The sequence below is a fragment of the Vicia villosa genome, linkage group LG2, assembly GCF_029867415.1.
Source record: "Vicia villosa cultivar HV-30 ecotype Madison, WI linkage group LG2, Vvil1.0, whole genome shotgun sequence".
Taxonomy (NCBI): Eukaryota; Viridiplantae; Streptophyta; class Magnoliopsida; order Fabales; family Fabaceae; genus Vicia; species Vicia villosa.
Genome location: NC_081181.1, coordinates 209,644,903 through 209,661,719, shown reverse-complemented (window position 1 = coordinate 209,661,719; position 16,817 = coordinate 209,644,903). Strand labels below are relative to the sequence as shown.

The 16,817-nt window shown below is 34.5% G+C and overlaps 2 protein-coding genes across 2 annotated transcripts; both read left to right on the top strand.

Moving 5' to 3' along the window:
* The first annotated feature begins 3,091 nt into the window (after positions 1-3,091).
* On the top strand, positions 3,092-8,614 carry LOC131651213 (uncharacterized). Its single transcript, XM_058920881.1, has 11 exons — positions 3,092-3,232; positions 3,317-3,557; positions 3,694-3,784; positions 3,870-3,949; positions 4,088-4,181; positions 4,265-4,403; positions 4,486-4,643; positions 7,837-7,966; positions 8,053-8,223; positions 8,304-8,363; positions 8,462-8,614. Exons 1-11 carry the CDS (start codon positions 3,092-3,094, stop codon positions 8,612-8,614), a joined length of 1,458 nt encoding a protein of 485 aa, XP_058776864.1.
* Positions 8,615-12,418: 3,804 nt separating this feature from the next.
* On the top strand, positions 12,419-16,069 carry LOC131651212 (uncharacterized). The gene is made up of 6 exons (XM_058920880.1): positions 12,419-12,650; positions 12,770-13,669; positions 13,711-13,989; positions 14,207-14,425; positions 14,715-15,380; positions 15,489-16,069. The coding sequence occupies exons 1-6, from the start codon at positions 12,419-12,421 to the stop codon at positions 16,067-16,069; spliced, it is 2,877 nt and encodes a 958-aa protein (XP_058776863.1).
* The last annotated feature ends 748 nt before the right edge of the window (positions 16,070-16,817 follow it).

Sequence of the window (16,817 nt, the reverse complement as noted above, 5' to 3'; positions counted from 1 at the left end):
TTATTTTTAAAAAATTATTAAATGGAATGTGGGAAATGGTATGAGGTTTTTTAAATTGAAGAGATGTAACATGCAGATGTCAAAATGAGTTAAAATAGTTTTTTTTATCATTTAATGTGGAAATGAGTTAAAATAGTATGTGAAAATTTCCAATTTTAGTACTCAAATAAAATAAAAAATAAAAAAAATAAATAAAAAAGAATTTACAAAGATATCTTTAATTTTGACGTCAAAATTGATAAGAGACTTAACAAAAAAATTTAATATGTTTCGAGAATTGTTACGTGGCGGTTGAAAGTACAATATTTTTTGTTAATACCCGTGTTCTAATATAGTCGGGCTCTTTTTGAACGAGGCGTGTATTTTAGTTTGCTACAACTAGACCATGTTGTGTGCGGGTTTGGTGTCTCAGGTAGAGTTCAAGACAATTATGTCACTCTAGTTGGATCAAAATCTTACTTACTACACAAATGTTCAAGTCATATATACCTCTATTTATGCATAATATTATAAATGTTTGACATTACTTATAAAACACTTTTATAAATTCAAGTGGAGGATTGTTGGAACATATCAATATTCCAATATGGAGATGAATTTTAAAAAAAAATCCATAAGTTCCATATTGTTAGAAAAATAAGTGTGTTTGTGTGTTAGTTGAAAAGATTCATTAGTCTCACAAAACTTAGATTAAATACCTTAACTAACGTACTTAATTAGATAAGGAATGCACATGTTTCATTCCGAAAAATAACAAAAATTTCTTTTGAGATTTTCCTCCCTCAATTTCTATACTTTTTGTTTTTCAAATAGTTGAAGCGCCAACTTCTTCTCCTTTCTTTCTATCCGTTGAATTATTCAAATATTTTCTTGAATTCTCTTTAGAGAATTATTTTAATTTCTCCTAATTTTATTTAAGAAATTATCAAGTATTGTTTTTGGATTCTCTTTAGAGAATTATTTGAATTTCTCTTTAATTGGGAAATCATTTTTTAAGTGGTCAAATGACCATTATTAAATTCTCTTTGAAAAATTATTTGAATTTCTCTTTGTTTAAGAAATTATTTTGAGTGGTCAAATGACCATTATTGAATTATCTTTGGAGAATTATATTAATTTCTCCTTGTTTGAGAAATTATTACAATTGTATTTACATCGGATACTATGAGTAATATTTATACCATATTTGAATGGTCTTTGTATCATCCGAAGGTGTAATTATAGACAGATTATCTATTGTTCAATTAGTAGTCCTACATTATAAAATTACATGAACCAAAGATAGAAGGCCAAAATCCAATCTAAACTTGTTGGGAAAGCACCCCTTGATTAACGAATCTAAGGCAAAAAAGTCTACCTTGCAAAACTGGGCGAACCATAGCTCGCCTAGTGAATTAAATGTGATATAGAAGTAGACGCATGTGAAGTGACTCTAGTAGTTTGATCAAAGACTTCCAACACTAATTGTGCGAGATTGTTGTTGGTGAGACGTGACTTTTAGAATTAGATGAATTTAATATGGAAATACATGAGAATTAAAAGTAGATCCTCACATACATTGCCATTATTCCAAAGCGGAACGAGAAATACATAATGTCGAGGGAAAGATCTCTTCTGATACAGCTGTGAGAGCTTCTAGTGTAGCGGAGAAAGAAGGATGTGTAAGGTAAGCACTCCAAGATTCAAGTCAATAATATCACGGAGAAGTAGTTTGAGAGTGAGAATGACATTATCCTTGCAAAAAGCATGTGTCGTATATGTCTCACTCGTGTTTGATGGGGGAGCCGTCTGATCAGATCTAACAGTAGGTTGATGCTTTGGCGACTAGGATCAGGTGCTCAGATCTCTGATGAGGTCTCATATGATCATTCAACTTACTCTAGGGAGTTTTAAATTGGGCCTTCGTAATTGATTCTACTACTTTATGCCTATGATCATTCCGAAACAAATATAATCATTTTAAAGTCCCCCTATAAATTTCTAAAGACGATGAGTTTATAAAAAAAATATATTAAATAAACAAAGTAATTCTAAGAGAAAAAACATAGCCGAAAGGTTGAGATGAAAGCAAACAAGAGGAAAAAAGAAAAAATGAATATAGAAGATCCAGATCCATGTGATATCATGTTTTTATTTTATTTTATAATAATATATTTAGACTTTAATAAAATTAATTTAAACCATTATGCCTGAGTTAATGTAAATTTAAAAATTTGTAATTTAATTTTAATTTTAAATTTTAATATTAAAACATTGATAGAAATATATTATTATCTAAAAGACTTTTCAATAACATGACCTATGATTTTATTTTTAGCTACCTAGATTTCTAAGAAAATTATGATGGAAAATTTACACATAATAATAAATTAATATGTACTGGAGATAAAAGTCCTCGAACTTGTAAGAACACGTGAGAATCAACAAAAATATATAGGAGTAAATCAAACAATTAAAGGCATAAGAGAACACCGATATTTTAACATAGAAAATCCTCAATGTGAGAATAAAAAAACACAAATCATCTAGACTAAAGAAATCTATTAACAATATATAAAATTTAAAGTACCTGGAATTTCCACGTATGCCCTAACTGATATTAGCTTTAACAAATCTAACCATTAAGGGCACATTAGTCTTTGTATTAAATAATGAAACATGGTTGATCCTAATTCAAATTTTGCTGACATGGCGTCATTACAGCAAAACTGTTTCATTAATTTTCTCCTTTTTTTTTTTTAAGTTTTCACCTTTTTTTCACATTTCAAGCATTGAGCAGCACGAAATGTAATGATGATACATGTAGCGTGTGCTTTGTTGTATTTATGGATGTTTGTTGGAATTACAAACCCTAGACGGCAGCTGCATCATCACACAAGGGACTTAGCACAGCTTCCTACATCAAAAACCTTTCAACTTTCCAGCTACATCATCCACTATAAATACCCTCACCTACATTCCATACCTTCCAAAATCGTTCCACCAAAACTACTCAAGGTTTTATATTCATTTTCTCATTGATATTAACCTTCTGTTGCTGTTAGTGTGTATATTAACATCTATTTTTTCAGGTGATCGTGAAAAGAAAATAATGGCGCGTCCAATTGAGTATCTGAGAGATATCAATGACTCAAAGGACCTATGGAAGATTTCTGTTAGGTACAAACATATTTGGTCAGTCACAAGTGCTTCAAAGAAGGAACACCTTGAAATGATTCTCGTGGATTCTAAGGTTTGCATCCATGTTCATGTCTGTACACTTATTTGACATATTTTTGGAACAGATGCTGATTCCATACGTTTTTATGCAATGTAGGGATCTATGATTCAAGTTGTTGTGCCTCCGTACTTGGTTGCCAAGTTCAAGGAATATCTCTGTCATGGTTGTTCATACGTAATGCAGAATTTTAAAGTAGGTTCCAATGACTTTTCTTTTAAGTCCACCGATCACAAACACAAGCTGGTGTTCTGTGGATCAACTTCCCTTAAGAAAACCGACAACCCTGAAATTCCTGTTAATGTTCTCAATCTACTAAGTCTTTCTGACATTGTAGATGGCAAGTTCCAATCAAATATTTTAGTTGGTAACCGTCTTCTTGGACTAAGTCTTAATTTTTTACCTCTGAGATTAGACGTGTGTGACTTTTGACTTATATACGCGCTTATCTTATATTGCACGTTCTTATGTTGCAGATGTTCTTGGTGGTGTTGTAGAGATTACTCAATTCAACGTCAGTTCTGATAACAGCAAGAGCAAAGTTGTTTTTTCAATTACTGATAATAGGTCAGATCCATCTACACACACTATTATACATATGCATGGAATATTTTTTTTATATGCTTAACGGATTCATTTTTTTATATTGCAGCAAGTCAATGGTTGTGTGTACGTTATGGGGTCAGTTTGCAATCCAATTCAATGAGTATTGGACAAAAAATAAGGATGATGGTAATATGGTTGTGCTTCTGATTAATGCTTGAATAAAGGAGGCTCAAGGTATATGCTTCTGAATTTTTGTATTTTAATGTGATATCATAGATGTGTTAAAAATTTGACATTCTGAAATTATTAAATATAACTTTACAGGAAACTTTCCTTTAAACGTATCCAATGCATGGAATGGCACAAAACTGATCATTAATGATACTGGTTTTGAACAAGTTTCTAAGCTAAATGAAAGGTATTTGCATCATCCTTTATTTTATTAACCGTTTGATAGATAATATAAATCTAACATGCATTATCTTATTATTATTTTTGCAGTTTTAGAGGTGATTTCCCAAAGTTATCAGATACAGGCGTGCAAGTTACTGCATCACAAAATTCACAATACTCAGATTTCAATAAGTTTGTATGGAAAGCTGATGTTTTAAGTCTTGCAGAAATAGGGGGTTTGCAACAGGCAAGTGATCACGTACTTTGAATGTATAATATTAACTTTTTACAAATAAAGATTAAATTTTTATATTGGTTGTGTATGTTAGGAAACTACATGTGTAACTGTTGCCACGCTGGATAAATTTGATGTTGGACAATCTGGATGGTATTACGACGGATGTGTTGACCGTACAAAAAGTGTGACTTTGAGGGATGGAAAGCTTGAGTGTTATGCAAAACATATAAGTCCTTCTCCCGTGCCCAGGTATTGTTGAAGATTTTCCTGATTTTTATTTTCTTTCAATACAAACATCATGGCTTATGATATACTGTAACATGCTGTAGGTTTATGTCATACCCCAAAATTTGCCTTCCATGTTCCATTCACAATGATTCAAAGTTCAAGATTCAAATCCAAAGCTTTGCTCCCTCAATGGTCCAGGTAACCCACAGTCAACTGGTTTGACCTAAAAGTCAACCATAATCAAAGCACAGTCAAAAACTCTCAATTTTGGGTCAACATAAAGTGAATAAGAGTATAACCATCATTTGATCAAAGATTGATCATGATTCCATTAATAGAAACTCAGAGATGAACAAATACAAAAAGGTTCAAATTAGGGTTTCTTAGGAGAAAGTCAACCCAACTTTGACAGGGCATAACTTTCACATGGAACATCAAAAATTCCCCACTCAAAGCCTATTTTGAAGGAAATTGGATTCCCTACAACTTTGTCTCTCACAAGCCAGGGCTAGAAATGCTTCGTTTGAGAGGTATGATGCAAAAGATTATAGGTCCTCCAAAAAGTCAACAAAAGACACCTTTTGAGTCAAAGCTCATAACTTGAGCATGAAAGCTCCAATTGAGATGAAACCAAAAGGATCATTTAGAGGACTCTTGGAGCTTTCCAAAAAGTCAGCTATCATCTCCATGTGATAAGAATTGAGAGAGATGTGAGTGGTGCAAGTTGGTCATTTTTTTTAGAAATGCATGAAGAAGATATGGACTAAAATTGAAAATTCTCCAAATGGGCCCATATTTCTTAATCCAAACATGATTCTAATATTGTTAGAAGACCCCTGGCCCGATCCCATACCATTTTTATTATTTATTTTATTTATCTTGATTTTAATTCATTTTAAATTCAATTTATTTAAAGTAAATAATGAAAAATCAAATATTTAATTTTAAAGATAAAACCAATCAATACCAATCATCACATTACTCAATATTTGATGCATAATTGATACAAAATAAGATTAGAGAGAAAAAGATTGAGATTGGATAATTTTAGAAACATTTTAAAACCAAGATTCCTCAAATTTTCAATAATGGATTCAAAAGGATTTTGGGCATGTTTTATTAACCTAATAGGATTTCCTATAAGTATAGAAGAGAGTGCAATGCCAAGGGGGGCGAGATCTGGACTAGAGGAACCCTAACTAGTTTCAAGAAAATCAAGAATAAGGAGAATTCGGTTTTGAGGATTGGAGAGGTTTCAAAGCGTTTTGAAGTTTCAGGCGTGTTCCTGGGATGACTCTGAAACTATACCAATCCCTAGTTGTAGCCAACGCATGCTGAATCGTTCCGTAGGGGTCACGGTTTGCTTTCTCCTAAATTGCTTCGACTGCATTGATTTATGTATTATAAACTAGTTTTGAGGATACGATTGTGTTTGTGTGGATGTGTAGATTGTTTCTGTATGGTTTAATTGCTGGTTAAGTGCAGGAACTACCGTTCGCCATTGTTAGGTTTTGGAGGAGCAAATTGGGGCTTTATGTTATAGGGAGATTTAGGCCAATCGAAGGCCACCTTTGTGTTCGTGGAGTCAAACCGAGTTGGTCCATGGCTTTAGTTTTGATTTCGACGTTGGTATAAGGATTTCGCAAAACGACAGGTGTAGTAAACATAACCTTTTATACCTAACCAACGAGAAGCGCTGTAAAATCTATATACAGGATGTGAGCAAGAAGACGATGAGGTGTAGGCACCCCATTGGCTTATTCAAATCGCGCGCGTTTTCTTGTGTATCTACCACGAGTTTCGTACATTATTCATCATACGTGTATAATTAACAACGAAGCAATCAGGCCCAGGTGGTGGAAGCGCTTTGATGGTAATTGAAGGGACCTGGGTTCGATCCCCAGCATCCCATATTATTTTTAACGAGTATTTGCTAACGGATCCAGCGCGCGCTTGCTCACCAAGTACACGGTGTACTCTCAGCCAATGACCCTTGGATCTCTACGCTGCATGATCCCGCGTCCCAGATGTGCAAGTCTACCATGGAGCTTCAAGGATCAGCCACATGCAATCAACGCCCATGTTCTTTTGGTTTTATTTGTTTTTTTATTTTCATTTGTTAGATTAAATGTTAAATATAATTAATTTGTCTTATTAGGATTGATAATATAATTAGGTTAGGGATATAAGTATATAGGATTATTTTCCCGATTATTTTATCGATTGTTCGATTTAATTAATTTTAATTAATTTAACCTTAATTATAAAAATCACAAAGAAAACCCTAGGAACTTATTAAGGTATTAGGGTTTGCCGAATCCCATGGGCCATTTGGCCAGAATATCAGGGTTTGTAATTTATTATTCGTTTCGACCATATTAATCGGTCGTGATGAGTAATAATCGGTCATTTAATTGTCAATTAAATTAACATAATTCAAATACATATTATTTGGCTAAAGGGTTTCAACCATCTTATTGGTTGCGATGATTAGCCTATTCATCTTCAAAATTCGTTATTATTCTTAATCAAAGCTATTGATTATGAGGGATAACGGTAAAATTAAATAATTAAAATTATTTAAAACACACACATTTGCTATTCGTGATAATCGAATCTATCGATTATAGTGGTTAGCAATCCTCCCTTCAATCCGTTAGCCGTGGTAATCAAACCTATTGATTATCGTAACTAATGGTAACAAATTAAAATCAGGGTTGTACGCCCAATCCTAAAACACTTCCCAAATCTAAAACCTCAAAACACTTTTCAAACCTTTCAGAACCTCAATATCAAACTACGGATTTTCATCCTCATTCAAAACTACGATAGGCTACTCAAAGGCCTCCAAACCCATATCAAATCAAATTTCAAACTCAAAGGGCGTACAACCCTGTGCCCCGAACTACGTTGACTCTGATTCTCCCTAAGGAGATACGTAGGCACTTGGCAACAAGGCGAGTCCCCCTCTTCCAAACTCTAATCATGTTCAAATAATTAGCCTTTAACTCTTATTACTCTCTGTCACCTTTCTTTATAAGCCTTGCCATAAACCTTTATCTTTGAGATGTTAGCCTTTAGGAAAGGGTTAAGGGTGCCTAACACCTTCCCTCGACCTGAATATAGTGTCTTACCCTGATCTCTTAACTGCGTAGGGTTTCCTATTCGCCCTTCAGAATAGGTGGCGACTCTAAAACATTAAAATTTTAGGCAGGTTGCTACAGTTTAAACTGGAAATATTGGTTGTTGACGGTAAATGCACTGCTAAGTTCATTTTTTGGGACGTCGACTGTGTTAAGTTGGTAGGGAAATCCGCTGCTGAGATTATAAATGGTCTAAAAAGGGTACATGATCTTCCTTCATCATTGTATCTGTCCATAATTCAAATAAATGTATTCTTACATAACCTGTATTTTTTTTTTGAAACAAGACTGGGGAGTATGATCCGCTTGAATTCCCTTACGAACTTGATTCAATATTGAAGCGTGAGTTGGCCATCAGAGCTGTATTCCAGCCCAAAAATGGACGCCTTTCTGTGATTGGTTTCAGAGATGATCCGGAAACCCGTAATAAAGTTAAGGACAATTTTAGAGCTGAAGAGGTAAATGTCTTTTGCTGTGACTTTTTACTGGACATTAAATTACATTGTAATATACTGATGGAGTGTTATTTCTCATGCAGCCTACATCTAGGCTTCGCATAATTGAACCAACATCGCAGGACGAATTTCCAAGTGTTTCTGTATGTTTTGCATAATTCACTTACTGAGTGTAGCTGATTGTTACTGTCTGCAAGTGTTGAGTTTGACAATAACGTTATTTCCATGCGCATGATTTCAGGAACCTCTTTCTGTCTCAGCTGATTATGATCCATCTGCCTCAAATACTAATCTTACCCCTTCTAAGAGAATTTTGAGTGAAGCTGTTGAGGAAATTGAAGGTGTCCAGCTTTCGTCGACGAAGTTAATTAAAGATATCAAGAAGGAAGAGTAGTGAAGATGAGCACGGAATATGTTTTGTACCCAGTCTGTAGTATTTGTTTTTTTTATTGTTGAACATTTTATTTTGATGTATTTTATTTAATTCGAACCTTATGGGACAAATTATGTTATTGTATTTCGTCCTAATTTTGAATTGCAACAATTATGTTTGTGTTATTTTAAGTATGAAATACGATTTTTGATATTTATGTTTAATTGTTGTTTATATATAATTTGGTTTAATGTGGAGAGTAATTCTATAATACTATATGGATAAAAAAATAAAGTTATGAAGTTTTTCTATTTAATAAAGTTTAACAAATTTCTTAAATTTTTATTAATACTTTGTTTACTGGCGACGTATAAAAATGGTTCGCTGCAATAATGACATATCTTAAAATTGAAGGATTATCAGTTTCTCTGAAATGAGTTGTTTCTTCTCCAATGCAACAAAAAAAAATAGTCCATTCCTATATGCTTTATGCCTCTAAAGATGCGTCATGATTCAATATTTAATTGAAGGACGCTGTGAGTATTGGGTGAAAAAATGTTAAACATAATGTAATTGTATTTTTTATCACCATAATATACTGTTGAATTTTTTGCTGTTTTATATTTTTATTTTTTCCCATACTATGTAGATTGCAGACAACCAAAGTATTGTATTATTATTATAGCATTATCCTATTTCCAATTTATATTGTAACATATTTTGGCTTCTAGTAACTCTCATATTGTAAAATCCATATTCATTTGCTCAGCATCCTTATTTGGTTCTACTCTTTCTATTTCTGTACACAGCACTTCAGTCAAGTACAGCTGGGTGGTTGTAAATTATTCTTCCACCCATTTAGGGCTAGCATATCATACAATGTGATGATTTTCGAATGAGTTAATTGGTTTGTACATGGTAATGTTTATTAAAAAAATATTTTGAATGCTGTCTTATTTACACAACCAATTATGAGTTTTATGCTTGCTACTACCCTTAGGTAATTGGAGAAGACATCTCAAAAATTATCTTTCATAGAAACAATAAAGTATGATACTATAACTATTGTACCATATAATACAGCTATGAAATCATGTTGTATATAAAACCTAAACGTATACATAATGGTTACTTGAGTGATATGTATTTTCATGATGATATCACTTTCAAGTTTATCAGAAATGATTGGTTATTGTGCTCGACACGTTCTTCAACCAACTGTGTAATGATGAAAACCTATGTCATGCCCATTTCATTTAATTTCCGCTTGCTGTATGTGCGTGTGAATTCGTGATATTAGTTGTAATGGAATGCACTTTAGTAATCATTCATTTTAGATGACTCTTTGAGTTTTATGCATTGTTTTATTTTTATTCAGTCAGATTTTGGAATTGTGTCATGGAAATATCTATATATACACAACCATTCAAACTCTATTCTTATAATAAATATTGATGCATCTGGTTTAAAACAAGAGAAAAAAATTTGCTTTTATCATGTGTTGCATATTGTAATTCAATAACCATGGATACAACTATCATTGAGAGGAAGAGGAAATCGGCACTCGCAAGAAGACATCGGAGAGCTGTCTTGAATGAAAGAATAAAAAAAAGAAATAGAGTTGATGAGAATGGAAGTGATTTCAAGATATGTTATAGCAGTTTTTATCATCCATTACGTGACAATGTAAGGATACCACTGTCTAATATAACTTCTTCTATCAGTAATATAGGGATTCAGAATCGTCGCTCACCACTCGGTGGAGTTGCAAAATCATCAGCCAAACTATTGCAAATTGGTCTGAAAGAATCTGTGTTATACAGTCATATGGAAAAACATTCATACGAAAATATTGTCTATCATGCAACACCTCAGCCTAACATGACGGATAGTCAATTCTCATCTGAAAGCTCCATATCAAATATTACTGTTGTTTCACTCACCCCTGCACAGAAATATGCAATGGCACGTGAGAGGAGGAAGTCACTTATAAATTTGAAAAAATCTCGCACACGCACAACGCCAACCACGAACGGAAGTTGTAACACCATAGAAACTGATAATCTTCATTCTCCGGTATGTGTATCCGAATTGTTATAACATGTGTTAAACTTTTTTATTGCAGCTTAATTCTTTCCTCCTGATATAAACATCGTGCTATAAATTTGATTGCAGCGTATAACATCTGTCGTTTCATCCAACAGAAAGAAAAAAACTCATGATGTCCGAACCATCGCAGCAAATTTATTCAATGACTTTTCTAATGGTACAATCGAAGTAGACATTGAAGACGATGATAGTTCGGACGAGGATAGGTCGGACAGAACATTTAGTGATAGTGAATGTGAGTTCATAAACAACAATCCTGACTATGATTCAGCATCAAGCGTCGATGACCATGAGCAGCAAAATACAATTCATACTTCGATTAATGATCATGATTCAGGTTACATTTTGTTTTAAAATGTTATATTACCATGTCAAACTATTGTTCATTTATAATCAGTACATTATATTATAAAGTTAAAATTCAAGTGCCTTATTTCAACGTTTGTTCATTCGTTATGGGCATATTATGATTTCGGTTGTATCTTTTCAGGATACTCAGATATAGGTGATCCTGCAATAGAATGTACACGTTGTGGGGCACTTATGTGGTACGGAGAGAAAACTGATAAACGAAAACATAGTGCTGTCCCCAAATTCCAACAGTGTTGTGGAAATGGCAAGATTTTGCTTCCTCTTTTGAAATTACCTCCTCCTTATCTTAACCAGTAGTTGTTTCAAGATGATGGTCCGGATAATCAGAATTATCAGCAATATTGTAGATTGTACAACATGATGTTTGCCTTTACATCTCCTGGTATGAAGTTTGACAACAGGTTCAATGCTGGTGGAGGTCCTCCTAACATAAGAGTACATGGACAGCCTTGCCATAGGATTGGGAGCATGGTGCCGCTTAATGGACAGACACCCAGATTTTCTCAGCTATATATTTACGACACTGAAAATGAAATACAACATCGGATCAAAGGAATGGGGTAATTTATCACCATTTAATAATTTAATAGACTACATTAATAATATATGCTTATTATATACAATTTATTCCTCGGTAGCTTAATTCACGTGTTGTGATTTATTTTTCAGAAACAATCCAAATATAATTCCGCATGTGGTGACCGAATTGAAGAATATGCTTGACGAGTTCAACACATATGCTAAATCTTTTAGGATGGCTGCAGACAGGCTGCGACATTCCGATGTACCGGAATTGAAGTTAAGATTAATTGCAGATAGATCAAAAGATGGTAGAATTTACAATCAACCCAATGTTGCAGAAGTTGCTGCATTGATAGTAGGCGACGTTGACACCGGAGATAAAAGGGATATTATTCTTGAGAGACAAAGCGGTAAGCTAAAGAGAATAAGTGAGTTTCATCCAGCATATCTTGCTTTACAATATCCCCTACTTTTTCCTTATGGAGAAGACAGATTTAGGCTTGGTGTTCTACACAGGGAAACAAGTTAAAAAAACAGATGAATAAGCTTACCATAAGAGAATGGCTTGCGTATCGCATTCAAACAAGAGCAACTGAGGCACATACGCTTTTGAGATCACGGAGACTGTTTCAGCAATTTTTAGTTGATGGATTCTGTATGATGGAGTCCTAAAGATTGAATTATATCCGCAAGCATCAGAAGAAACTTAGAGTTTCTAAGTACTCCAATCTTACCGGTCCAGACCAAGGATCGGACACACAGGGTTCAAACAAAGGTAAAAGGGTAGTTTTGCCGTTTACCTATGTTGGTAGCAGGAGATACATGGAGCAGCTTTATTTTGATGGAATGGCTATTTGTATCCACGTTGGTTTTCCCGAACTTTTTATCACTTTTACTTGTAATCCAAAGTGGCCCGAAATTAAGAGAGTTACCGACAAAATAAAGCTTTATCCTCACGATCGCCCTGACATCATATCCCGAGTTTTTAAAATCAAGTTGGATGAGCTGTTGTCTGATTTAACAAAAAAGCATGTATTGGGGAGAGTTATTGCATGTAAGTCGTTGTACGATCCACTTATATATATATATATATATATGGGCATGCTGGCTTTAACTCATTACTACTTTGAATAATGTTCGTTCTTATTGTTTCGTTATTTTATGTTATTGCAGATATATACACAATTGAGTTTCAAAAAAGAGGTTTACCACATGCACATATTCTGTTATTTATGCATCCCGAAAGCAAGTGTCCCAGTCCAGAAGATATAAACAACATCATTTCAGCAGAAATTCCATCGGAGGATGATGATATGCAACTTTATCATCTGGTGAAAACACATATGATTCACGGACCATGCGGATACGCAAACACTTCATCTCCGTGTATGAAAAACAATCAATGCTCAAAATTCTTCCCAAAGAAATTTCAGGCTCGCACTGTTGTTGACCATAAAGGATATCCTTTGTACATGAGAAGAGATACTGGAATTACAGTTACGAAAAAGGACGTTGACCTTGATAACAGATTTGTAGCTCCTTATAATCCATATTTGTTGAAGAAATTCCAGGCTCACATCAACATTGAGTGGTGTAATCAGGGAACATCCGTTAAGTATTTATTCAAATATATTAACAAAGGATATGACCGAATTACCGCAACTGTAGTTGATACTACCAATGATGGATCATCTTTAAATGGAAATCTTGATGAAATAAAACAATATCTTGACTGTAGATATGTCTCTCCAAGTGAAGCATGTTGGAGGATATTCTCATTTCCCATTCATGGAAGGTCGCCCGCTGTCGAGAGGTTGTATTTTCATCTCGAGGGAGACAATTGTGTTTACTATACTGATTATGAGTTGATCGATGAGGTACTTGAAAAACCAAGTGTGAAAGAGTCTATGTTTACCGCTTGGATGGAAGCCAACAAGACATATCCAGAGGCAAAAGATTTGACTTACTCCAAGTTTCTCACAAGATTTGTGTATGACAAAAGATACAGACGATGGAGACCACGCAAAAGAGGTAATACAGTTGGAAGACTTATATGGGTTCCGCCAAGTACAGGTGAGCTTTTTTATCTTAGAATGATGTTAACTGTAGCAAAGGGCCGACTTGCTACGAGGACATAAAAAAGGTGGGAGGAATTGTTCGGCACAGTTTTAGGGATGCATGTTTCGAAATGGGATTTCTTAATGATGGTAAGGAATATGTTTCGGCAATATACGAGGCCAAAGATTGGGGTTCAGGTTATTTTTTGCGACAATTGTTTGTCACCATGCTACTCTCCGGTACAATGAATAGACCTAACCATGTTTGGGTTAAAACTTGGAACGTATTGGCAGACGGCATTCTTTACCAGCAGAGGCAAGCAACCAAAAAATTAGGTACATTTTACGCACCTGGTCTATCATTTGATATGTTTGTTATTAGTATAGTTAGTCGAAAATTATATTATTTCCATGTAAGAATGCAAACACATTATTAATAACAAATAACAGTCCAAATCTATCATTTGCTGTGTTAATAATATCTATAAATATCGTAGCATATCATTAAATAAATGATATTTTTGTTTGATTGATTTTTTTTATTAATATATAGACCTGCATTTAACGGACAATGAATTGAAAAACTTGACGCTCATTGCCATTGAGGAAATGTTGCAGTCCAATCGAAGAAGCTTGCACGAGTTTAAAGATATGCCATATCCTGACTCATATGTCACAAGAGACATCGACAACCGTCTGATATATGATGAACGTGATTACAACGTTAATGACGAAAGAAAAAATTTCACTGCTCTATTCAAAGCACTCACAGGTTATCTTATAAAAAACTCGATATATATTTGCAACTCTGTTACGTTATTTCCCTGGGCATAATTCCGTAAAAATTATAAGCAAACTCACGATGTGCAGGTGAGCAACATGGTATTTTTGAAACAATCATGCAAGCTGTAAAAAAACAAAGAGGGGGGTGTTTTTTTTGCATGGTTATGGAGGTACCGGCAAAACTTTCATGTGGAGAACACTGTCAAGCGCACTGCGTTCAGAGAGAAAAATATGTATTACTGTTGCTTCAAGTGGCATAGCTTCATTATTATTTCCAGGCGGAAGAACTGCCCACTCAAAGTTCAAAATTCCAGTGCCGACCCTTGACAACTCTACGTGCAATATCAACAAGAATACCGAGCATGCACAGTTACTTCAAGCAACTGATGTGATCATATGGGATGAAGCACCCATGGCACATAAAAATTGCTTTGAAGCATTAGACAAAACCCTTAAAGACCTCATGAATCAGAATGGGCCATCGGGTAGAATATTTGGAGGGAAAGTTGTTGTATTCGGCGGAGATTTTCGGCATATTCTTCCCGTTGTTCCAAGAGCTTCCCGTTCCGATATTGTGCATGCATCAATATTCTCATCTTATGTGTGGGATCACTGCAAGGTCCTCACTCTAACAAGAAATATGAGGCTTAGGAATGATAGAGGCAATAAGAACAGTAATGATATAGCAGAGTTCTCGAAATGGATACTGGATGTCGGCGATGGTAGGATATCCGAACCAAATGATGGATTGGCCGATATAGAGATCCCTCATGAATTATTAATTACGGATTTTGAAGATCCCATACAAGCCATCGTTGAAAGCACGTACCCGGATTTGTTGCAAAATTATACCCGTCTTGATTATTTGCAAGGCAAAGCAATTCTTGCATCAACAATTGAAGTTATTGACAGAATAAACCATTATATTTTGGACCTAATACCAGGTACACAGTATTAACATATCACATTAATGTTCATATTGGTCAAATATTTAAATGTATAAGATGTCTTTCATTATCCGACGTTTTAATAATATTTTTCTCTTTCTTTAGGGGAACAAAAGGAATATCTCAGTTCCGACGAGATAGATAAGACCGATGCGACATACACTGAAGCTTACGAAGTTCTAACACCCGAATTCTTGAGTAATCTAAGAACATCCGGTCTACCGAATCACATTCTCAAATTGAAGGTTGGTACACCAATTATGTTGATGAGAAATTTAGACCAATCTCAAGGATTATGCAATGGCACAAGACTTATTGTTACAAGATTGGCCAATCACGTCATTGAGGCAAGAATTATTTCTGGCAAAAATATAGGTAACCTCTTTTACATTCCTCGAATGTCTATGTCCCCTTCAGAGTCTCCTTGGCCATTTAAGTTGATTAGGCGACAATTTCCAATAATTGTCTCTTATGCTATGACAATTAATAAATCCCAAGGTCAATCTCTTGATACCGTCGGACTGTATTTGCCTACTCCCGTCTTTAGTCATGGTCAATTATATGTTGCCATATCTAGAGTTACCAACAAAAACGGTTTAAAGATACTGATTCATGACAACGACAATGTTCCGCTGTCGACAACTACAAATGTCGTGTACAAGGAAGTTTTTCAATCACTTTGTTAACTGGTAATCCACATTTCCACATCCCATTATCTATCCATGTTTTAATTTATATGAATAATTGTAAATATACTTTGTGTCTCATACTGTTTATATATTAACGTACATTAATTTTATTCAGGTTGAAAGCGATGTCAAGAAAACATCTTAACAGCCACCGCCCACCGTGATTTACAGCATATGACTTTTTATTTTATTTACTGAATGGTAGAGGAAACTGTGTTTATTGAAGGATAGAAAAACACTTAGAAAGGGGGGGATTGAATAAGTGTGACTTTAAATCTTGGACGATAAAAATAAATTGCACAATTATTTTTATCCTGGTTCGCTGTTAACGAAGCTACTCCAGTCCACCCCCGCAGAGATGATTTACCTCAACCTGAGGATTTAATCCACTAATCGCACGGATTACAATGGTTTTCCACTTAGTCCGCAACTAAGTCTTCCAGAGTCTTCTGATCACACACTGATCACTCCAGGAACAACTGCTTAGATACCCTCTAAGACTTTTCTAGAGTCTACTGATCAACACGATCACTCTAGGCTTAGTTCACTCCTAAGACTTCCCTAGAGTATTCTGATCAACACGATCACTCTAGTTACAAACTGCTCAGCCAACTGCTAAGACTTCCTAGAGTATACTGATCACACGATCACTCTAGTTCTTTACAACTTAATGTAATTCTAAGAGTATTACAAATGCTTCTTAAAAGCGATAATCACAACTGTGATATTTCTCTTAATCGTTTAA